The sequence below is a fragment of the Mya arenaria genome, chromosome 3 (genome assembly GCF_026914265.1).
Source record: "Mya arenaria isolate MELC-2E11 chromosome 3, ASM2691426v1".
Classification (NCBI taxonomy): Eukaryota; Metazoa; Mollusca; class Bivalvia; order Myida; family Myidae; genus Mya; species Mya arenaria.
In genome coordinates, this window is record NC_069124.1 from 67,858,077 (window position 1) to 67,883,652 (window position 25,576).

General features: G+C 35.8%; 2 protein-coding genes across 4 annotated transcripts; one reads left to right on the top strand and one right to left on the bottom strand.

The window, feature by feature from the left end:
- Positions 1–33: 33 nt before the first annotated feature.
- LOC128227243 (cholesterol 25-hydroxylase-like protein 1, member 2) lies at positions 34–6,105 on the bottom strand. Its single transcript, XM_052937593.1, has one exon. The coding sequence runs from the start codon at positions 5,730–5,732 to the stop codon at positions 4,755–4,757; it is 978 nt and encodes a 325-aa protein (XP_052793553.1). The 5' UTR covers positions 5,733–6,105; the 3' UTR covers positions 34–4,754.
- Positions 6,106–9,278: 3,173 nt separating this feature from the next.
- Positions 9,279–22,634, top strand: LOC128227240 (AP-4 complex subunit epsilon-1-like). Of its 3 annotated transcripts, none has more exons than XM_052937587.1 (19): positions 9,279–9,554; positions 10,248–10,319; positions 11,428–11,551; positions 11,833–11,906; positions 12,727–12,848; positions 13,251–13,410; positions 13,738–13,904; positions 14,186–14,259; positions 14,779–14,901; positions 15,333–15,442; positions 15,994–16,133; positions 16,438–16,550; positions 16,777–16,889; positions 19,626–19,847; positions 20,180–20,345; positions 20,561–20,699; positions 20,911–21,007; positions 21,308–21,394; positions 22,014–22,634. In XM_052937587.1, exons 1-19 carry the CDS (start codon positions 9,396–9,398, stop codon positions 22,587–22,589), a joined length of 2,838 nt encoding a protein of 945 aa, XP_052793547.1. In that variant the 5' UTR covers positions 9,279–9,395; the 3' UTR covers positions 22,590–22,634. The 3 variants fall into 3 exon arrangements, with proteins under 3 accessions (XP_052793547.1, XP_052793548.1, XP_052793549.1); XM_052937588.1 differs by having other exon boundaries at positions 20,576–20,699; XM_052937589.1 differs by having other exon boundaries at positions 9,495–9,554; positions 11,392–11,551.
- Positions 22,635–25,576: the final 2,942 nt, after the last annotated feature.

Genomic DNA, 25,576 nt, shown 5'->3' on the forward strand with positions numbered 1-25,576 from the left:
TTAAGGAATTATCAATCTGCTACTTTCTATGACGACAATATTTCTTCGAAAATGCACGTTAATTAGTAAATATGTGTTCTTATTAAATAATTTCCTTCCGGCCTAAATATGCTGGCCAGTTTACAGAAAATAATAAATTAATGATGCATCAAGTACTTAGATGCTTAGAACACTTTTATAGCCAATTAGTATAGTCTTTGAAAAGCGAAAATGAAAATGATAAAATGAAATCAGAATCACCATGGTTCGTTCCTTTAACATTATGAACTAGGAGAATAACTAAATACTATACATAGCTCAATAAATCTCGGACCAAATGTTGAATTCCATGACAGAACATATACATAACTGACAGAACGAACCCTAAAAATCATTAAGTTGATGCACACTCGACCACTATTTTATTGTAAAGGCATAATAAAACAAGAGCTGTCACAGTATGTGACGAATACCCCCAAATGTGACATTGACCTATGAACAAGGTCAGTACATGAAAAGTTAAAGATGAAACAAATACATATGGCAAGTTATTTTAAATTGCCTCTGAACATAAAAAATACCACCCGTACTTGACAACCTACATTCTTATGTCCTTATATTCAGCATTTTGTTGTGAATAAACACAAAGTGTATCTTTCACCTTAGAGGTAGGGACATGGGTCTTGCACGTGACACGTCGTCTTGGTATGTCAAACACATGTGGCAAGTAATTTTAAAATTTGTCCATACAAGAAAAAGTTACAGCCCGGACACGACAACCTATGCTCTATGTCCTTATATACAGCATGCCATTGTGAATAAACACTAAGTGTAACCTTGACCTTAGAGGTAGGGACACGGTTCTTGCACGCGACACGTTGTTTTGGTATGTCGAACACATGTGGCAAGTTATTTTAAATTGCCCGGTTACAGCCCGGACACGACAACCTATACTCTATGTCCTTATATGCAGCATTCCATTGTGAATAAACACTCAGTGTGACCTTGACCTTAGAGGTAGGAACACGGGTCTTGCACCCGACACATCGTCTTGGTAATTCAAACACATGTGGCAAGTTATTTTATAATCTGTCCATACAAGGGAAAGTTACAGCCCGGACACGACAACCTATACTCTATGTCCTTATATGCAGCATTCCATTGTGAATAAACACTAAATGTGACCTTGACCTAAGAAATAGGGACAAGGATCTTGCACGCGACACGTCGTCTTGGTATGCCGAACACATGTGGCAAGTTATTTTAAAATCTGTCCATACAAGGGAAAGTTACAGCCCGGACACGACAACCTATACTCTATGTCCTTATATGCAGCATTCCATTGTGAATAAACACCTAAGTGTGACCTTGACCTTAGAGGTAGGGACATGGGTCTTGCACTTGACATGTCGTCTTGGTATGTCGGACACATGTGGCAAGTCATTTTAAAATCTGTCCATAATATTCTGAGTTATTGAGTCGGCCGGCCGGACGGACGGACGGACGCTGCGATTTTAATATGCCCACCTTCGGGGGCATAAATATGCAAAATAAATAGTATAATATAGAACACTATACCAGATGAACGTTGCAAAAATTATTAAAATATATTACTTCTGAAAAAAATGACAGCAAGATCATATAAGCCATTGCTTTATGGGCACTAGAATATATTTGTATCGCATAACCATTCATTAAGTATCTTGTAGCCATGTTCACAAACAATGAAGATCAAATTTAATTTACTAATGTTCAACCTAGTATTGGAATTAGACTTTAAATCAGTTTGGTTTATGGCTAGACTATTGTTTACGTTAAAACTTAACAACAAATTTTGCATGTTTGAATAATAAATTAAACAAAAATGTTTCTTTCCATTCGGTATGGCCTGCTTTCGTAATACATTATCAACATGGTATACATGCAGTTTCTTTATCAACATTGACCTCATACAAACAAATGAGTTGGGTAAACAAAAGTTCAAAACCGATCCTTAAATGGAAAGGTATTTGATAATAAATAAGACACAAATGGAAATATTCGTTAGTTCAAACCGCACGTTTATGACCTGTAACAGTTTCTTAATTAAGTGCTTTTTGCCACTTCGCAAACTATGTATGTCACATTATAATACGAGTATGAATATCAAGCTGCTAATTGTGTTGTTTAACTATTGTACCTTTTTGACTTTCACGACTGTTCATATTTTCTCGTTTCGAATGTTCTCGTTTTTTCAGAGACATTATTTAATATTAACGTCTGGAACCTGAAACTAGTATGCACATAAACTTGATCCAATAACTTTAACTTTCCATGCATGACCAATGTTTAGCGCCGTAAATTACTACGTGCACATGCAGATGGAAGATACTTATAAATAATCATAAATACACTCATTTTTATTCATCTACATCTATTTATGAACTAACTGCTTTGATTCAGCACTTTGATTTAATGTGCAAATATCAATTGTAACTTTTAAAGCACATATAAAAAGACAAGTACTTTAAAAGGATTCGCTCATATTTTGGCACCAAATTAAAAACAAAGCTGAAACCATATCCACTTGCCCACAAGGACTAGTAAGTAAGCTGATGGATATTTTAACCTTTATTGACTGCTTTGATGGAATCACGTCAACCAGACAAGCTACAGCCCTTTGTTGAATCGCGTTTAACTCTTTTCATCGTGGACTTCAAAGAAGATATTTGATATTTTATCAACAATTGTTGAAGGGCTCAAGCCGTCACTATTTTAGTTTTAACACTCTAATTGATTTGCCACACTTTATTTCGATTTTTTTATCCCATAAAAGTGCATTTTATAAATCATGAAACAGTCCCTTTAAACACAAATATGTAAATAAAAGATGTACATTATTAATTGTTTATCAATGAATTATTCAATAAATTAAACACGACAATACACTTAAGTAAAATAAAAGTATGTGACAAAATCATTTCCAAAATAAAACCTACGTGAAGGTCTACATATCTAAGATAAAAGCGTGACATAATACCCCGCATTTCAGCGCTGCATTGGGGTGATACAGAGCGTCATAAACGCAATACTACGTCAGCTTACAATCTACATAGACTATAGCTTCTTAATCAAAATGTAATAAGTAAATAAATATATGAAATATTTGTTCATGACCGCTTCGAATATATTGATAAGAATATTCTTTTATTTTTAACAACTGTAAAAATCGGATTTTATACAAACTTTTCTTTTTCCCTTAAATTAAAAAACAACAACAAACAACACAAAATCAAGATAATTTAAACTTAGTTAAAATATCGAATAAAGCTCAATATCGATTGAAGTAGTTGTGCAATGATATACTTTTCAATATCGATACAAAGATATATTTCCTATATCGACTATATCGATATATAACGATATACTATCCACTATCGATACAACGATAAACTATCCTATATCGATACATTGATGTGTGCGTTATGACATTCATCGATCATCAATCATGACTATACAAAAGGGCAGCTAAAAATTCATGAGTAAAATTTAATAACTATTACAACAAATATATTCTGGTGTGTTCATAATGCACTTCGAAACCGTTTTGGGATGAAACAGTTCGTCATATATGCATAGCATCACATCATAAATACTATGTAAGAACATGTAAATTATTTTATAAAAAGTAATAGTAGGGACTTCTTCAAATGTTTATATTCTATGTCTTATCCACTTCAAAAACGGTTATAAAAAAGGAATAAGTAATACCCGCATTTCAGCACTGTATTGGGGAGATACAGGGCGTCATTCATGCAAGCTTATACCACTATATTTTGTATATGTGATCGTCAAGGTTTGCACGTGCTGTCGGCGAGTATCGCGTCATTAACACGTGCACTTGACCATTTGTTCACTGAACTACGTTTACCAATGCAAATGTAAACACACATGGAGTTGAACGCCGGATAAAACATGAATTACTATGGTAAAACAATTAAATGCTTAGTATAAACATTCTTTCAGGTGAAAATAATTCATTAATTACTCTGTTCAAAACAATAGTAAGAAAAAACTCCACTAATCCAGGTTTGAAATGTTATCTGGTCTGAGGTTGCAAACGGAATACCATAATAACTTCGTCAAAGCAGGCAAACATGTGAAAGTACGGTCGAACCCCGTTCGCTCGAACTCTCAGGGATCGGCAAAAATACCTCCGCACTCGGGGAAATTCGAGCCAAGCGTGAATGTTTACATTCAGTTGAAACAAAATCGCTCGTTAACACCCAGTTCTAGCCGAGGAAATCGAGCCAAGCGAGTTTGAGCCAACGGGATTCGACTGTACGTCAAATAAATAAGTTCAATAACGGGACGACATAATGCACATTAATTTTAAGTATAAATGTAAAAAAATGTTGAGATTAAACAATATATCACAGAGAACCAGCCGATGTTCTAGCATCTCTTCAAATACAGTCATCCTCGATCTAAATAACCAATAAGTACAGGAAGTTCGAACTACTTAGTAATCAATATCCGATGACGAACTGTTAATCAATTGATGAGAAATATTTCAATGATGAATTTTAACCAACGTGAACTGAGTCCACACGGAATGTTTTCCACATGTGTAATTTGTCAATGTTAAGCACAGCATGAATAAGTAAACGTACAAGTATGTCCTACTTGATATAAAACTACCTGAATTACAGAAGACGGTGTTAACATTGCGGTTAACATTGCATTGGCACACAATAGAATAGTAACGGTCGTATCACATGAACAAACAGCTGTCTCTAATCAAAGGTTTTCTTTGTTTCCTTCTGTTTCCGCTCGTAATCAAGGAGGTCTGGCGGTTTGACTCCTCCCCTTGTCATGACTGGGCAGTACGACCCGAAAATCTTGTCCCAATGATTGAAGAAAGGCTGGAAGTTCGTCAGCGGCTTTAAATGATGCATGTCATGCTTCGGTGCCCCGCCTATCATTCCGAACGAGAAGTGATTTAAAGTAAAGGGAAAGTCAAACCCAATGTGTGCTTCAACACTGACTATGATCGAAACCACCATGTAACTCCATATAGTCAGTGGGTGGCAGTTGAAGAACCAAGTGTTAGTCGTTGTAAGAAAGCCAACGGTGATCAACTCCCATGGATGGAGGTACTGCGTTGTCCAGACGAATGGCGAGTGGTAGCGGTGATGGAGAGCGTGCACATGTTTGTATAGAAAACGCACCTTATGATGCGTCCAATGCCACACAAAGTACTGCAAGTCAAAAATGACCAAGGCAGCTACTTGGTGCCAAAGAAACTCGAAGAGAGTAGGTGCCCTTTCTGGAAGATACGTGTCAGGGGTCCACACCCACTGAGATACCGCCGCCGGAAGGATGTAGAGTACATGATTCCAAAATGTGAGACTCACAGTGTCCCATATCTGCGCCCAGGTTACCTCCAAATTCGACTGAATCTTGTACTTATGTATACATGGTAGTTTATCTCCCAGCAAGTCGACTATCATAAACGGTGTGCAGAAACTGAAGTAGAACGAAACAGACAGAATCACGGGAAATAATGGGGAAGCAAAGAAGTTTTCTCTCCCTAATCGTATATCCCATATTGGTTGAAGGATGCGAAAATCGCCCGATGCAGCTGCGTCCGCGATCGTAACATTTCTTCCAAGATGTGATTCGTTATGTTCTTTAGACCGCACCAAGCTGTCAATCGCGGACGGAAGGTGGAGTAATGCATCGCTGAAAAGTTCGTATAAATTAGAGGTCATATTGATGAATCACCACGAAAAACATTGAAAGTCACTGGGCTTTTGTTACACTAAACACGCTCTGTATTTAAGTCATCCACTACCACTCGCCATATATCCAACACGCTATTTCAGCGGTATTTATACATTCCCCTCTCCACAATCTCAATCGATAGCGCCTCCCATTTCGCTACGTCACATAAGACATTTCCGATATCTGGAGATAGTTAACGTTATCATTTTTGAACTCTAACCTATCTGCGAATTTATTGATCCGTTTAATATAAATCCGACGGTGGTGTTCACAAATGAAGTCGTTAACGATATATTACCGAAGCGTTTATTAACAGATATATTCCATTGATTTCGGTTTTCTTCTTTATTCATTGTGATAATATGAAAGAGCTTGAAAAACACCGTCACGATTTAATGAGGCCCACCACTTCTCATTATTTTAGGAAGGGGAAAACAATAAGTTTAGTTGCCGATTGTTATACTCAACTGGGTTTGGATTAGGACAGCATTACCCTTTTCCATGGTTAATATATGATATTGGGTGATTATTTTGCGAGCTAAAATAGTGTTTCAGGTTTCATACACCACCCATGGCAAATAGAAGGCAAATAAGACAGGTCTCTAGGTAAGTACGGGCCATCTAAAATGTAACCTGAATTAATCTTCGGTTATTTCGATCAATGCGTGAGGTTTAATTATATACACGTATGCTTTTGTAAACACTACATGCAGTGTTATAATTTGAGCCCATAATTATCAATCATCAGTCTTGATTTTAAATGTTAAATTGTACGTGCATGTGTCGATGCTGAAGTATTGTTTTGTGGTCACCAAGCCAGACAAGTGGGTTTTCTTCGGGTTCTCCGGTTTCCCCCACAACACAAGACCACACTTTCGCGTAAAATCGTGTCAACGAGAGTGATTAATATAATGTTGTAATAACCTGTTTCACAATCCTTGTAAAATAAATATGTTTAAACTAAACTAATGCTGAAGTAAAAATTACTTGTCCAAGATCAGGCAATAGAAAAATACGGACAAGCCCTGAAGCCAAACAAAAACAAATACCCTGTTCACAAGGCATCAGGCTAATACACTGTATTCTAGGGCGTAACAAACAAATAAGTGAACTAGAGACACACAGCACACTCGGTTTAAAATAAGTTTCTAATATATGTTCTTTTAATATAATTAATTATGGTGTGCAAGGGCGTACCAGACATTGAACGAGAGACACACAACGTACACACACCACTGTGTGCTAGGGCGTACCAAACATTGAACGAGAGACACACAACGTTCACACACCACTGTGTGATAGGGCGTAATAGGCAATGGACGAGAGACACACAACGTTCACACACCACTGTGGGCTAGGGCGTACCAGACATTGAACGAGAGACACACAACGTTCACACACCACTGTGTGATAGGGCGTACCAGACATTGAACGAGAGACACACAACGTTCACACACCACTGTGTGCTAGGGCGTACCAGACATTGAACGAGAGACACACAACGTTCACACACCACTGTGGGCTAGGGCGGAACAGATAATGAACGAGAGACACACAACGTTCACACACCACTGTGTGCTAGGGCGTACCAGACAACGAACGAGAGACACACAACGTTCACACACCACTGTGGGCTAGGGCGTAACAGACAAGGGACGAGAGACACACAACGTTCACACACCACTGTGTGCTAGGGCGTACCAGACATTGGACGAGCGACACACAACGTACACACACACACCACTGTGTGCTAGGGCGGACCAGACAACATACACATAACACAGTGTTGAGTATACCTTATGTGTGTGTTTCGTTTATTGTCTGTTACGCCCTAACCCATAGCGTTGTGTGTACGCTGTGTGTCTCTCGTTTATTGTCTGGTGCACATTAAGTAGCCCACAGTGTTTTGGCTTTAATGATAAAAAAGCAAATGATTAAGGTACAGATAAAAGCGATTAGCCTTCTTATGCGTTTTTTGATAAATAGCTACGTATAGCCACAATTGCATGAGCCGGAAAAGCGCCAAAATATCGCTTATATTTTCAATCTCTACCTCACTCATATGCATCTTTTTTTCTTTTTTTTTAAACTTTTTATCATTATGTCAAATGTTTTTACATTAACCTATATTGTGCGCGTCGCAAACAACAAAACAGATTGAAGGCTAAGAGGTAGATTTTACTATATACACGTTTCATATTACTAGTTTATGTTTGTCAAAATTGCACTCAATGCTATTGCTCAGAAAAGTGGTTCTTCCATGACTGTATTTTTAAAAAAATGACACCCTTCCACTCTCACCACATAACAAAAACGGAAAAAACACCTTCACTTGTATATCGACACCACGCTTAAATTATGTGTACGGGCATACAATTAAAATGTACTATATATGTATATATATATATACCCCACAACGCAGCGTTAGTGTGGTAAACCCGTTCTAGGCAACGTTAGCGTGGTGATACCGCACTAGGTGTACTACGGTATATACTGCGTATACATGATAACAACGATTGTTCTCGATCCACAGACGATTGTTATTCACGAAGATTATCATACGTTCATGATTCGTTACGTGTCCTATCTCATCAGTCATAGCAAGTTATGCTTCGGACAATATAGAAGCAGCAATAAATATACACAGACGACGTCATGCGCCACACAAATTAACGTCATGGTAAATTGTCGTGTATTGCCGCAAATTGTGAAGATACTTGTCGATCGCAATCGACTGCGCCACAATTGTAGATACATCGTAAAGTAAGTGTAGAAACTGGTATGAAAATGTGCTAACGTTTCAAAACGTATAAAAATAGTGCATTCGTAAATAATAGTACTGATCAAGTGACCAATAATTGCACATCTTCCCCATTGTGTACAGAGAAGTATACAATATCAAACGTGACCAGGTCAAACATTATCAACAGATAACTTGCAACTCCAAAGTGTAAAACACTGATTACATATTTATTTGAACAAAATGACCTAAATGAATAGAGGACACGTAAACATATGCTCGTTGATGTCCTTTGATACATGAAATGATGCATTTAATGATGCACTTAATGAACCATTTAAAATTAGGATAAATAATTATACCGTTATATATATGATTTCAATTATCTCTTTTACAATAAACATTTTATGCTGTACTACTATAGTAGTTTATGTCATTGTACAAAAATGAAGCACCATCAACATTCCTATAAAATCCGCGACAAGAAGAACAATTAAGTCCTTAAGTAAATTATGACGTAAGTCAGTAGAAGGTCGTACGTAGTTTGCTCGCTGTGATTGCAAGACATGATGCTAAAAGTAAAAAAAAAACTATTTATTTATAAAAGAGCGACTCGTTTCTGCTTGTCGTGTTTCAATTATATAAAATGTATATTTGTTAAAAAATGAGATTTCTTTCGCATTTTTTAAAGTCCACATGTAATATTACTGTTGACTTGCTGTCTTGGGCATAGTCTACCGTTTTCGTGTAAGACGTTTTGTCTGTTTCGAAGATATTGTGCTATTTTCACGAATGTGTTAAAAATCATAAAAATAAACAAAGTTCTCGAAATACAATGTCTAAGAGTTCATGTCATTTTTTTCCCACCGAACACACCTTATGCTATGTTTATATCAGTAAAATGTAATAGATGGCAGAGAAAAGTTTAAAAGTGTTGTCCCGTGTTTTGGCGGATGGCTTGTTCGGTAATGTTGGTGGGTCTACTCAGTCGACAACTAACACCGTTAATGTTTTGAATAGAGGGTTTGAGACGTTTGTCATCAGCATTCGCAAAGCTCGGTCTAAACATGTAAGTAAAACGTAAAGAGCTATATCAGGGCTCTGAGAGAAGTTCCGCCAATAATTACTGTTGCATTTGTACCGCTTTGTCATTAGGTGATAATTTATTCAGGTCAACCATATAGTCATGTCCTTTGACTGGATTTTTTTTTCTGTAATTTGACTGTAAAAATCAAGCTAGCTTCAGGTTTGACCTAGAGACACTAAAGATTATCAAATTGAATACCCTTGGTCAAAAATAAAGGAAACATGGGCCCTGTGTTGGGAAGACCCCATGACAGCGGGAACAGTAGCATAGTGCTCTAACCAAATGAGCTAGGCGACTGGGTCTTGATCAGCAGTCACTTTACTTTTACCCCTTCAACCTTTTAGGTTAACGGAAGCCTTTCTGGCGTTAAGTGTGCCATAAGGTAGACCTGGGGGAAATGTGCTCCCGGTGTGGGGATTGAAAACACGACCGGCCCAACACTAGTAGTAGCACAGCGCTCTAACCAACTTAGCTAACCGGGCTGGTTCTTACCCACACACATTATAAAACTGACTTTTGTTAACTTTTATTACGGATAATAAATGCAACAAATAATTTCCCAAGCCTGAGACCAAAAGTCAAAAGAAAAGCCCTTAGCATAAAACCAGGGCTTGAATTGTAAGAAAAATTATACGCGCAAATTAATGAAGTCAATCTTTACCCTTTTTCTTGCAGGAAGAAGGTCAGATTGTTGGAAGAGAATTGGAAGCCCTTAAGACAAGTCTTGCTCTTCCAAAGTTGTCCATGGTAATTCAATGTAAAGAATGTGCAAAGCTGCACTCTCACAGATTGAACGTTTTGACAACTTTTTTATTTTTTGTTTTGGAACAAGCCAATTTTTGCGAAAATCCATGGAAACTAGTTATATAAGACTGTTGACAAAAAATTAGATCAAAAACTTGCTCTTTCCGAGACAATAAATTAAAAAGTTGTAAAGATGGTATATCTGTGAGAGTGCAGCTTTAACATACTCTGTAATGGTTTATGATTTGTGGCAGTGTCAAATCTACCTAAATGTTTAAAAGCTATGTTTCCTTTACTTCTGTGTTGCTTGTAAAAAATGGCTTAAAAATAAAGATTGCTTTGTCCCTCTCCAACGTCACACTTCCGCTTCTGATCAATAACTTTTGAAATGATTGGTAATGAGTCTTCCAAATTGGTATGCACATTTTTCATGGGCAGGAGATGACCCCTATTGATTTTGCGGTGAATACGTCATGGTTATAGTGACCTTTACGCAAACATAATACTAGTAATAGGTGCTCCCAACAGGCAACATGTGTGAATTATGGAATTCTAGTTTATAATTATTTGCTGTTATCAGATTTAAAGTATGTGCTTAGTTAATTTTATCTAAGTTTCTTTGCAATCAAGTTTTCAATAGAGTAATATTTTACAAATAGTAACTCATTTAATATTGTTAACATGACTAAGAACTTAGTTAGGATTATTTCTTTGAAATAACTAGTAAAATAATTCCATGTGACAAACATCCACATGTTGAAGAACAAGATCACATATATCAATATTTTTTAATCTGAAAGTATGATAGTAACTGTTCGGGCAATAACAATATACTGGTATACCGTTGCATGCATATGCCTGTATACTGATAGATGATATATTGAAGGCGATATCAAACATACCGTTTCTTATAGAGCATTTTAAGGTGATGTGCAAAGTTATGGGCTTTGCATATTGCAATATTGTGCAATTCAGGTATTAGCATATTTTTGCAGCCCTAGTAACTGTTGACTTAAACCATTCTGTTCGATATTTTGGATGTTACACATTTAAGTTTTTTTTCTCTTTTGTGTAGGGCCATATGCGAGTAGTTTTTTTCCCTTTTGTGTAGGGCCAGATGAAGGACTATCTGTGTAGAACGATCCTGTGTCATTTACTTGGTTACGATGTAGACTTTGGCGCAATACATGCTGTCAAACTGGCCCAACAAGGCACACTGTTAGAGAAGAGAACAGGTCAGCCTACAACAAAGTGATGCTCTCTTATTTTATGTTAATTTTCCAGTGTACCTTGGAAAAATAAAGTGTACCTTGAAAAAATATATCTACATGTATATGATTTTAAATGATTTAAAAAAAATCAAGACTATCTGTGATTGTGAATAGTTGTTTAATACACCAACATGTATTGTTTCTGTTTTTTAAGTAGTCAAAACACTTGACCTTGATTTAGTAGAAAATTTGTATAAATTTAAGAATCATTGTAATAAAGTGTAAAAAAATGCTGCATATTTCAGGATACCTTGCCTGTTGCCTGCTCCTTAATAGAGAACATGAGTTGACTCTGCTCCTCATCAACACCATACAGAAGGTGGGCACCGTATTAGCGACCTACATTTATATGTTGATACGGTGTTGTATTGTTTTTCGGTGTTTCACAATCCGTTACGAAAATCGCACGAAAAAATTAACAATCTTTTCAGTTAAACTTTAAGCCAAGTAGCTGTTTGGACAAATCTAGTTTTTGGTTATTTATACTTATATTATTATTCTGTTTCACATGAATCCCTTTGAGAAAGACTGCTGGATAGGAACTGAAAATTATGACATCAGAAAATTATATATTCTAGAGGTTAATACGAATGACTGAAATTTGAAGTGTTTATTGGATTTGTTTGCACAAACATATATGGGTCAACAGAATGTTCAGTTTCATTTTTTTTTACTTACTTTTTTTCTTTTGTATTTTTCACACACAGTCCTGACTATTGATACAGACAGATTGTTATGCTATCTGACTTTCATTCATCTATACAACTAGTTCAATAAATCAATGAAACATTTTGATCTGCTGCAGGTTATAATATACTTTCATAGATGTTTCTTAAAAAAGATCTGATGATGAGTCATGTCTGGTATGTAAAGGTGTTTAAATAATACACAGCATTATATCATTTTTTGTTTTCTGTGTACAAACAATATCCAAACAAACTCAATAAAAATACCTCATTTTCACATGTTTTCCATTACTGAGAACAAATAATTTGTTATTTCTGTTTTTTTTTTTCATTATTGCACCACTTTATGCTCGTTATAAATTGAAAATCAGGTACATGTTCATGTAGCCATGATAAATTAACCCTAAAATGGTTGATTTCTTTTAATTATTTTTGTGCAATAAATTTCTTCAGGACTTGAAGAGCAGTAATCTTTTGGACAATATGTTGGCCCTGTCTGCGGCCGGTCAGCTGGTTCCTACAGAGATGGTACCCAGCATACTCCCACTGGCCATTTCTAAACTACAACACCAGAGGTATGTCAAGATACATGTAGTTAGTTTTTAAGTCTTGTTCTGTAAAACACAGTTTTATGTGAACAAAAGTGTTTTTGTAGCATAAATTATACTGTGAAACTGTGATGATTATAGTCATGTCATTGCAACTTTAATTCCATTTGCTTTGGGTGCCCAAAAACATATAAGGGTTGGGATTGATCGTGTTCAGCTCGTCTCAAACTCTTTTATTTACAAATCTGCTTTCATTCCATAGATTCAGTTAACCTTCATAATTCCAAACACATGTCATGTAAGCTCATGTGCAATAATTGGTTTGATTTCTGTTATTTCACTGGTATTCTCAGGCAATTTGCTCTTAACATTCATGTATAATTTATAACTTTTTTATTTTTCAAGCATATCTTAATTGTATATCTGTAGAGAGTTGGTCCGACAGAAAGCGGTGTTGTGTCTGCACCATCTGCAGTTACTTGCCCCTGAATTGTTGGCCCATTGCCAGGAGAGTCTAGAGAGGGCCTTGCTGGATAAAGACCCAGGGGTCATGGCTGCTGCCCTGCACTCCCTCTATCATAATATACAGGTATCACAGGTTACAGACCATTGTTTTTATCGTTCATGTAGGATGTTGTTGCATTGAAATATTTAAAGTGATGAATGCTGCGTGATTTTATGAAATGTTAAATTTCATTCCTGTACTTAATTGTCAATCTTTAAGATACTTTTCTTTGATATTCATATTGGACCGAATTCAATGATTCAATGAAGTTTTCTTAGAATTTGATGAGTATTTTCTTCTTTTCATGTTTATCGCAGAATTCATATAGTTAAAAAAACATTAATTTGACAAATATGTATTGGTTTTAAGAACATGAGTGCTTGATTTTCTTTATACATGTACTGAATTCAGACAAATCCAAGCAAGCACCTGCAGTCAGGGGATATGTTGGTTTCTGTGCTACAGCAGCTTGTTGCTAGGAAACTGGCGGCCATGTTTGAATATCACAACACTCCAGCGCCATGGCTACAGATACACATCATCAAATGTCTGTCCTTGCTGACCCCTCTTGATGATCAGTAAGTCTCAATAGTGGTGTGTCACTCATAATGCGTAAGTCTTAAAAGTGGTGTGTCACTTATGAACATATTTTTTCTGTGACTAATCCATAAGAAATACAACACTGAAACAACAAATCTTCTCTGTATGTTATAATTAACATACCCAAACTATCAAATGAAATTAAATTACATGAATAAGATAAAAAATGACATAATTGTTTTGTCTGTAGAAAACTTTACAGAAGTATTTTATAGAATACATGTAAAACTTGTATTGATAAGTGGAAGATTATTTTAAGGCTGAAGTTCAAAGTATCCACTGTTTTGAAGATGATATTACAAAGGACAAGTCTGAAGGAACCAATTGCATTTGGTGAGTTGTTGTTACGGTTGATTTACTCACATAAGAATAATGTTTGAATGTTTGGGTGTTAATAACAATTTTGCATTCAATGTTTTAAACACAAATTTTCAAAAATTCAGTTTTTATTCAATCTTCATGAAACTTAATCGGGTCGAGGATATTTTTCAGCATGATATTTAAGACCATTGGGAATATGGGTCAAAACTAGGTCATTTATATTCAGACAAAATTTTGTGTTTAAGAATCTTATTCCATTCATATATTCACCAGTGTTCATCAAATTCAAGAAGGTCAGTCAGGATAATGCTCGGCATGATATTAAGGACCAGTATGAATATGGGTCATCTCGACTCAAAAACTAGCTCAGACCATGTGAATGTGGGAATATATATCCTGCTGCTTAATTGCATGTGTCAAAATGAATAAAAGGACTTTAATGCGGCTTTCACATTAACCCCTTGTTATATAAATTTTTCACTGCTTCATCTGAGTAATAGAATATTGTATTTACCGGTACTGTATTTTTAGCTGTGTTGTATGAAGTGATACAGTGCATCCTGAAGATGAAAGCTGATAAACCAGTGGTGGATGAGGCTGCTGAGCACGTAAAACGCTTTCTCAACTCCTCCGAACCAAACCTCAAGTTCATAGGTGGAAAACTTTTAAAGAATAGCTTAGTTTAATAATACATGTGAATGAATCATGAGATAATGATTTCAGGATGTAGTAATTCATTCTACCAATCAAAGGTATAAAGCTATTTGCACTTCAATTCATTAGTGATATCAAAGCCATATTGCATTACTGGTGCTATATGCACGATATAAGAGTTCTTGAAATACACTCATTTTAATGCATACATATTTTTCATTATGAGTGTTTTGATTTTGTGCATTGATTTAGATAGAAAAAACAGATTGATTAACCTCATGAAGCACTTGATTTTGACTTGGACCAGTAAACCGAATTCTACTCCCAGATTTTGCATATAAAATGTGATTGTTCTTCTACACAACTCTTAAGTCTACAACTAGTATTACATGTATACAACAGGTAACAATCATAACAGTTTACTGCTCCAGGTGTGAAGCTCCTGGTGAGCCTGGTTGGGCTGAGCCCAGAGTACGCCATTGAATACCAGGACATGATAGTGACCTCCCTTGATCACCCAGACCCCGCTCTACAGAAACAGGTGAGTGTGAAAGAGCAGAATATGTGCTCAGATGGTTGAAGGCTTATAAACTAAACTCTGTTGACATTTAACTTTTTTGATTGGAGTTTATTTATGTGATACTTTGCAGAGTTTAATTTCATTGTTACTCAGAAGTGAATAAAAAATTCAGTTGCATTGTTTCACATTTTCCATTCCATTGAATATTGTCTTTTTGCAATTTAAATAACATCAATTTTGCTATGACAACTGCTACCTTTGAATTTTCACTTCAGGGAGTTGAATTTACATACGATTGCCAAACGTGTTTTCCTATCCCTTATTCTTTTTTGTACATATTGGTTATATGTTAATTTACCAAAATATATATGTTTATACTATTTAGACAACCAAGATTTTTAGCTAGTGAGTATTTGGCCGTACCCGGTATTTTTTTTATATCAAAAGAAGTCTATAATTATATTTTTAATTTACTCATTGAGTCAACATTTATTTTTAAGATGATGCCAGTTTTGTTCTAACCACTCCTTACATATCAAACAAACAATGTTTTAAAAGTGTCTTTTTTCCAGATGCATACAGTGCTTTACGGTGTAGCCTGTCTGGATAACGTGGAAGTGGTCACATTCAGGCTGCTGCAGCAGGTGGACACAACATCAGACAGATTCTGGAGGGCAGATCTCGTAGCCATGGTCACAGAACTTGTTCACAGGTGAGGAACATTAAATGCATGGATATGTGTATGTCCTAAAAATGAATCTCATCTTTATCATGAAAAGGCACTTTTTACTTGGAAGTAGTATTATTAAAATATGGAGAAAATACAGTAACATTTTCCAGAAAATAATATGGTTTTACAAAGAAAAAACAACATGGAAAGAAAATTACAGATTCTGTTTGAGTGAATAATATTAACATTTACTTGAAAGAACAAAAATGAAATACATCTAAATCAGACTTAACAGTTCAAAAGTTAGATTATCTAGATCAACAGAAGTTTAAAATTACGTTTGTAGGTTTCCAGGGAAGAGGAAGTGGGAGGTGGACACATTGTTTACTGCTCTACAATACTGTGGAGAAACAGCAGACAGGGCTTACATTAGCAGGCTTAGGACACTTGTACACACAAGTATGCTTATTATTAAAGCATCTACTAATTCTGACAGTGTTAATTTTATAGTTCATGTCTTTGCATACTATCTTGTTATGTTATTGGCATATATAGAGTTTGCTCATTGAAATATCTTTAATTCAGTTTCAAAGCATGTTAAAAAAGTAAAAAATTGCATTTTAAGTAAACTATTTTAAGGTAGTTGTTTATTGAGACTTATTCCAAGCTGATCATTTATTTCAAGGGTACCTGAGCAAGCAGAGTGAGGAGACGTGTCAGAAGTACCTGGTACAGAAGTGTGTGGTTGCCCTTATGTCTGCCAAGTCCTCATGTCCTCTACTGCAGATAGCTCTCTGGGTAAATGGATGGAAACTGAAATTGCCTTTTTGTTGTTTAAAAGTGCAAAAAAAAGCGCCTCATGTGACACATTTTAAGGCCGTACAACATTGTTTCTGGGTATATCGTCCTTTGGCTGCCCAATTGAAACCAACCTACATTTTATATGATCATCAATCTTGCCGAACATTTCCAATTTTCTTTGATTTTACTGTTATTCAGAGTACAGTGGGTTAGTGCAATAAACATGCTTTATACTTTGTACTAGTATTCATGGCATTTGATATCAGAATATGATGCATTCTGTGTGATACATATGATCAACACACTTAAAGTTTTATTTGAACTCATTTTGCAGCGGAAATCTGTGTAACAATTGAGAATGATCTAAAAACGGACTAAGGGGGCTCTAGTGCCTATAGATGGATTTCAGATAACCTAAAAATAGATTCTGCATATCATTAACTGACCACATGTACTAGCTGGGGGCAAAACATTGCTGATAAGCCCCTCCAGGTTAATACATTATATAGTACAATATAGTTCAATGGTCTAGTTAGAACGTAATGGTTTGAGTTATTTAAACAAGTTGATTTATCAGATTATGCAAGGAAATTATCCTCCAGTTATGTAGCAATATATATTCTGTTGGAGCAGGAACTTCACCTGATCCTTACAAAATAACTGCAAGTATAAGGGAGTAAATCAAACAGTTTAGCAGTTCATGTTCAGAGAGACATTGACTTTCTTGAAAGATTAACAACAAAACTACTAAAAGTGTTTGTGTCAGATATTATCCCAGGGATAATAAAGAAAATTAAGTCAAACTTAAACTATTTTCAGTATTTGTATTTTCATACAGTATATAAACAGAAAAGAGTGAAAATGAAAAATTGTAATTTTGGCAGTTTATAGCGATAAACATAAAATAAACAATTAAGACCACAAATATTTGCTTTGCGTTTCTTGTTAGATGTAAACACCTAGTTATATGTAATGATTGAAGGCATGAAATTGTCATTCAATAAAGTAAGTTGACTCGAGTCCAGTATAAGAAACTTCCTCATTCTCCCTATGACACGCTCAACATGTATTCTCACATGTGACAATTTTTCTGGACGGTTCATTGCCAGAAAGTTGATTTTTGCCCGGTGAATGAAGGAATCCTAAGTACAGTGCCGGAGGCTGCCATTTCCTCGGCAACAAGGACCCCCCTTTTTGTCAACTATTCATTACCGGGCAAAAGGATGGACATATATCCTGTTATTTGCTTGTCCGACACACGTCCACCCCATCCATCAGTAATCAAATTTACTGCTCCCGTTGGCGATATAGATATCAAGTATTTTATTGTATTGTTATGTTTGTAGTTGCTCCATGTTTGTGCTCTTCTTGTAAGATTATGCGGGCATTCAATAAAAATTCAAAACAATCGATTATTGAAATCATTTTGTTGTGACCAAGTTCAAATGCCTCGGGTATATTTGATTATGTCACCTCCCTCTCTGGCCAAATAATTAATTGTTTCAAACATTTAGCTTAACTTGGTACCCATGTGTTCCAAATTTGAGGAACTGTTGCCCCCGAAAGTGTTAAGCTATATGATATGTCTTTGTTTGAAAGACCTAATCCAATTTTCATTAGGACAATCAAGAGGTGGTCTTTAAGTGAAAGTCTTGCCAGTCTTTTTTAAAGTGACGCTCTGATTTAAAATAAATACATGCACATGTATAAGAAAACTTCTTACTAAATGATGCATTTATGAAAAACATTCATAACTGATGACAAGATTGTAACCGTGTATTTAATATCTGAAAACGCAAAAATATTAAATGATTGGTGAGTGCTAAAAAATTCACTGCGATCTATTTTTGTCTAATTAGGTAGAAATCGCGTGTTTTCTGCACCTTTCTTTCAAACTCAACTCGTTATCCTTCATAAGAACCATTGTTTTTGACATGTATTTATCTTTATTTTGGTATATCAAAACATTTATATAAATTGTGGTAAATCTTATTTGGGAGAGAGAGTGCAACTTTAAGTACATAGGGTTCTGACTGAGTATATATCCACAAAAATAAATCACGGGATATACCTGTAAAAATGTCACCTTGGTGTTGTACATATTGTTATATATTACTCCAGAATCTTTTTTTTCTGTATTGTCTGCAACAGCCTACACATGTATTCAATGTGTCTACTCAATGGGTATTTAGGAAATCTGTGCAAAGATATTCCCTTTTCTTTGTTTTGTCTATTTGCACACCCAACAACACATAATCTATACCATTTCACCAATTTTACTAACAGAAAACATGTATAAACTGACCATCCAAACACCAATGTATTGAATTTACTACTGGGGGCTTATCAGCAGCAGAGCGTTCTTGCCCCCACTAAATAATTCATGAGCTGTTCAGTCAGCCATGGTCATAGTGAAATCCATCTATATTCTATATAGGATATCTCTCATTTAGTAATCGCTTTTTTTGGTTGGTGGGTGGGTGTGGGGAGTCATTTGTTTTTTTAGGACAGCCAGATATTTTTTTGTACTATGGGTTGATGCCTTACATAGTAACAATCTGGTATTGCCAAATATGTATACACATGGTATTTTGGAAGTACATGGCAGTATGTATAATTGAATTATCAAGTACCAGGTACACAAATAATTATAGCTAATTCAAAATGACATTGTTTCTTACAATAATTACATGTGCCTCTTATGAAATGCAAATGTATTTATACTTATTTAAGATTCTCAGCGAGTTATGTGGGATGCTGCAGCATTTAGAGGAGGGCCGCACCATTGGTCTACTGACAGGCCTGCTTCACCGCCCTGGGACCCCTTATCCTGTTCTGGTGGGTGCGGTCACCTGTCTACAGTCACTGGTCACTGCCCAGATCATCTCCCAAGATACACTAGCAACCACTCTTCAGGATTGTCTAGACTTAGACCTTTCTCTTGTTATAAAGCAGGTGGGTTTTACTGATATATTGGACAAACAACTGAAGTTGTATGAATTTAAAGTATTTTCAAAAGGTATAAGATTAAAAAGAAGATAATTTTATTTTATTATTATTGTAATTAAAATTGACAGATTACAGGTTTTATCCACTATGTTTCTTACTACTTTGCTTAAAATAAAGATTACCTTTAAGGTAGGTTTTGCAGTTTACTTAGTTTAAGCAAAGATAATATTTGATTATTAGTTCACTACATGAAGTACATTTGACAGCATACGTTTCCGATGTTGAAGAGACACATTGTATGGATTCTCCTATTTGACTGAAATATGATTATGTTTCAGAGGTTATCTGTGATAGAGAGAGTGTGTTACTTAAAACTTACTCTTCACCACTACAAGGCTGATTGCATGGATACAACCTTGACCTTCCTAGATGACATTGTGAGCTCCCACCTAGAGGCCGGAGCCATGCCATATACACCACCGCACCTACGACATGCACATAAAGGTAGGAGTGTACCATTCTTTTGATTTATTCAAATTCATGAATGGCATTATAATCTAGCATGTAAAATATTAAGAATAGAAATGAAAATTGAAATCAATATTATACTGGCATTCTGTATTGAATGTAAACATATTCAACCTGTTTATCTGGAAGTGTTTATATATAAAAAGATTTTGGTACCTTTTGGTATAAACCACACACAATTTGTCCCACAGTCCTTTGTCCTACAGGAGGCGAGGCCCTGGACCCAGGGGAGAGTGTGTACACAGAGGATGAGAAGGAGGGGGACAGCTCCATGACCGGGGACAGACTGCACACAGGAAGCACATCCTCCACTCATACCGATGGAGACAGGTATGTTTGTTTTGTGAATGTCTGAGTTTACTTTTATATTATCTCTGTCATAGGGAACTTTAATAAAGAATTTATCTTAAATTACTAGTTATAAATGCAAATGAGATATAATGATGAGATTTTAAGAAAGCACATAATTAACAGGAATTTTAAATATCCCCATAATCCAATACATAATATATCATAATGTCTAGAAATCTGTATGTTACAGGGACAGCGGGTTCAGTCAGTCTGGAGTGAAGAGAGTGTGGGGCAAACAAGGTCGACTGGACACGCCCACCAGACCGGCTAACCTAGAGAAACAGGAGGTGTGTACCAGGAAATAGATTGAAATAAACACATCAGATTTTTGAAACAGTTACATATTTTATAACCATTTTCCTTTTATAATGATATTCCTAACTATGTGGCTACAGGTTTTGCTTTACCTTCTTTGCTCACATTTTTGATTAAGGTAACTGAACATATCTTGAATAGGATTGCTTTTTCAGTGGCAATTGTTGTATAATGCAGTGTCACCTTATTTTAGCAATGGATCAGTGTTCTTACAAAACAACTTGCCCACAGCTATTCTACATAGAACTTTTATTTATCCTCTGTTTTTACAGAACTTGATAGAGGATGTTGATACAAGCAAACAAGACCTGGCAAAAGCACTCTTTGGGAGTTTGCAGGGTAATAAACCATTAGAAAAGGTATGTGTAATATTTAGCTCAAATGCTAAAAAAATAGGGAGAGATATACTACTTGCTCTAGCTTCAGCGTCATACCTTGGTTAAGGTTTTGGATGTAAGTTCCCTTAAATCATATTTTAAGTCACTATCTCAGCAAAAGCATCATGTATTGCATTGAAACCTTAGACATGTGTTCCCAACTACCCAACCTATTTTATTGATAAAGTTAGACATTTCTTGTATATAATGCAAACAATAACCCTTTATTATTTGACTTAGATAAAGATAATTTCTGGTTACGATTTTGCATGTAAGCACACATAGGTTTATATAGATCTCAGCAACTACATGCTGTATTACATTGAGACGTTATACAACTGTACTCAACGATCAAACAGTCTTACCCAGTAAATTATCTAATAAGATAACTCTATTTTGCATTTCTTAGGAATAAAAGCAGGACTTTCTAGCATACTTTCTCTGAGTCTGGTGATACATGAACTTTTTCATAAAACTGTGTTTAGCATTAGGAACAAATATAGGTTACATATTGAATATCTACCAAACGGGGAAGAACAAGGAAGCTGTAAAAAGCGATGTAATATTCACAAATAAGTTAGTTCTTATGATTTCCTTGCAGCCAGTACAGAAGATAGTGACAGGGTTTGAAGACAATGACAGTGACGAAGAGGAAAGTCCCTACATAACAAAGGCCACCTCCAACCCAGGGCGGTGGTCCAACATGAACGCGGTGGCTGAGAGTAAAAGTGACGTTGATGCTTCTCTAAGGAGTGATTCTGAACACTTTGCACAAGATATGTACTTGGATAAACCAACAGAAGGATTATTTGGACCAGGCAATAGTTTGTTAAATGAAGGTGTTAGAACAGATGGAAAAGTGTCAGAAAATGATGCTAGTGCAAGTGTAGATGTGTTACCCACCGAGAGTAATACTGCTGGTGGTCTGATTGATGATAATGTAGACATGGACCTTAATGCAGCTCTGTCCTCAATATTAGATGATACAGGCAATGAGGCTACTGGGCTTCTAAACAGAAATGCTTTTGAACAAAAGACTGGAGATGCAGTTTTATTTGGTGCAGAATTTAATTTAAATTTTGACAATAGTTTGCCTAGTAGTTCTCATAATCAATCTTTCATGAGTACTGCTGAACATGCAGAGGAAGTGCAATCATCTATTTATGATAGTGATTAATATGCATTGTTGTTCATATTGTTGTTAAACTAAGAAAACACCATCTTATCTCTTGTGGTTTTATTTTTCACTTTTGTGTTTTATCGTCTTGTCCAGTCACACAGCAGCTTAAATCACAGAGTTTGAAGTTAGTATGTTTACATGCGAGTGAAGGTAAAGCTAGGCAAAAACAAGAGGCCCAAAAGGGCCTATGCTCAACTGGCTGGGTTTGTGTGGTCAACATCACTGTTTTTGAAAAGAATCAACCTCTCATGGATATCTGAATACTGTACAAGTTTCATCAAGATACAATCAAAACTGAAGACTATCATGTTCGCAAGCATTTTTTACACAATAACATTTTTTTTATACTATCAAGGCCTATAATCTAATCATTTCAAGGCCCATAATCTAGGCAGGCCCATAATCTAGGCATGCATTGGCAGATCTAGCTGGTTTTCGAAAGGAACCGAGCTCTAATAGATATCCATATACTGTACAAGTTTCATCTAGATACAATCAAAACTGAAGACTGTATCATGTTAACAAGCAATTGTTTACACAATAGCATTTTTTTTATACTATCAAGGCCCATAATCTAGGCATGCATGGGTGGATCTAGCTGGTTTTTGAAAGGAACTGAGCTCTAATGGATATGTAGATACTGTACAAGTTTCATTGAGAAACAATAAAAACTGAAGGCTGTATCATGTTAACAAGGAATTGTTAACAGGCACACTGATTTTTTATACTATCAAGGCCTATAATTTAGGCATGCATGGGCGGATCTGGCTGGTTTCGAAAGGAACCAAGCTCTAATGGAAATGTAGATACTGTACAAGTTTCATCGAGATGTATTGTGTTAACAAGGAATTGTTTACAGACACACAGACGCACATACTACGTTCACATTACCATCGCACAAAAACTAGTAGCATGGACATTTTCAGAAAGGCTCATGAGGGGTATGACCAATGAAGACATACAGCATTAAAAGTTTCACCACTATGACATGGACCATCACTTTTCACAAAATGATGCCAAATCAAAAGCCCTGGTCATTTTCTGGTCGAGTTTCATTATCATACATTGTCGAGTTCTTGCACGTAAATGTGGTCTGGGTTGACCATGACCATAACAGTGGTCATCTACTAGTCAACTGCATAGTTTTATGGATCAAGGCCAATATGTTATTGCGGACAAAGATTTCTTAAGAAGAATCATCTGTGGCCTACGACCCTCTCACCCAGAAGTAAAGTTTCATGGTTGTAGTTCAATGATTCATTCCTTAGCTTGGTTATTGTGCGGACAATGTTTGCGATGACCTTGACCTCCTGGACCTCAAAACAAGAAGTCTTCTTGCTAGAGGCAATCTTTGTCATGCTACTTCCTCAAACCATTTTCTTCCCATTGCCTTTTACTTGTATAATGACTGACCAGTACTTTTCTACAGATCAAGGACAATCAATAAAAAAGATCCATATTCATTTCTCATACTATTCTCTAGTTCTTGCAAGCACAAATTGTCACAATAACAGACTGATCTCAAAATCTCCAAGTTATAGACAACAAAAATGCTAAGTTTCATGGTCTTAGGCCAAATGCAATAATGGTCATCGATTTGTGAATACCTAAACTGGAGGTCAAACAAATGCCTGTTAAATGAACAGACAGTTTTCATAACAATGTTGGGCATGACCCACAAAATTATAACGGTCATGGATGATCAAACAATCCATCAGTGCAGTTTCATGGTACAAGGTAAAACTGGTCCGTTTTAAAACGACTGTCGGCCATGACCTCAGGGTCACCAAAAGTTCTTCTTGTGCCTGCAAGACTTGGACTACCACTATTTGCAAACCTGATACCTCTCTTCTAGTTAAAGAGGATCATTATAATCAGTGCCACAGTGTGGTGCAATCTCATTTGAAATATTGCTTCATGCTCATGAACATTGTTACCCAGGTGGAAAAAGAGGTCAATTCCGACATCCCAAAAGGCTGTTACCAATCAGTAAATATTGTCATTTGACTGGTTATCCAACTTTGATGTTAGTTTGTTTTTACCAAGTTTGGTCAAGACAAAAAGTTCAGAAAAAGAACATTAAGTTTAAGATACTCAATGTGTACATTAGTGATGTTCCGATGATCGATTATAATCGAAAATCGATTGGTTGGGCCTGAAATCGGCGACAATCGATAGTATTTAGTTATAATCAATTATCGAAAAAAAAAAAAGTAAGTGTTCAGATGTTATCTTTAACAAAATGGCTGATGAAAGCCACAATGAGCAAGAAAATGAACTATTTTTTATACAACAACACTTAATAACTTCAATCATAGACATAAGGTAATGAATATAATGATTAAGAGTTTAATACTGTACATGAATAAAACTGCAACTCAGGTACTATCTAGTATTTTAAAAACCGATTGTACTACAGATAATCGGTTACTTGAGTGGAACCGATCATCCATAGTAAAATTGCAACCGATTCCCAACACTAGTGTACATATTGCCCGAGACTTGGTTGAACAGTCAATGTTTTGATATGGATCCATCCAAATGTTTTAACTTGCTGTATTACCATTATGGACATGTTATATTCGTGGACATCCAAGGTCCTTGATACTATAGAATTAATTTTAACCTCGTTTTACAGTTAGCATTCAACAAATAGCGGCTTGTATTGTGCATGTCCAAAAGCATGTTGTCTACTTTTGAAACTATTCAAATATTTTTATTCCCAGGAGAGGGTACTAGACAAATTACAGGTTTCCAGGATTTATTATCTGTCAGTATGCATGTGCATTATTTCAAGATGCACTCTTGCTCCCAAATAAGATTTTCCACAACTAATACAATTCAATTGTTTTATTGCACCAAAAAGGATCATCATGCAGGGCTTCCATTAAAGGAAGTTTGGATGTATATTACTCCCTAGAAATGGGTTAAAACTTCAAAAATTAATTCCTTGAATGTACAAAAACTTCCGTAATTTTGAAGAA

Coding starts and splice junctions, on each gene's coding strand:
- LOC128227243 (XM_052937593.1), bottom strand. CDS start 5,732: ATGACCTCTAATTTATACGAACTTTTCAGCGATGCATTACTCCACCTT.
- LOC128227240 (XM_052937587.1), top strand. CDS start 9,396: ATGGCAGAGAAAAGTTTAAAAGTGTTGTCCCGTGTTTTGGCGGATGGC. Junction 11,907..12,726: donor TCATCAACACCATACAGAAG/GTGGGCACCGTA, acceptor AAATTTCTTCAG/GACTTGAAGAGCAGTAATCT. Junction 16,890..19,625: donor TACTGCAGATAGCTCTCTGG/GTAAATGGATGG, acceptor TACTTATTTAAG/ATTCTCAGCGAGTTATGTGG.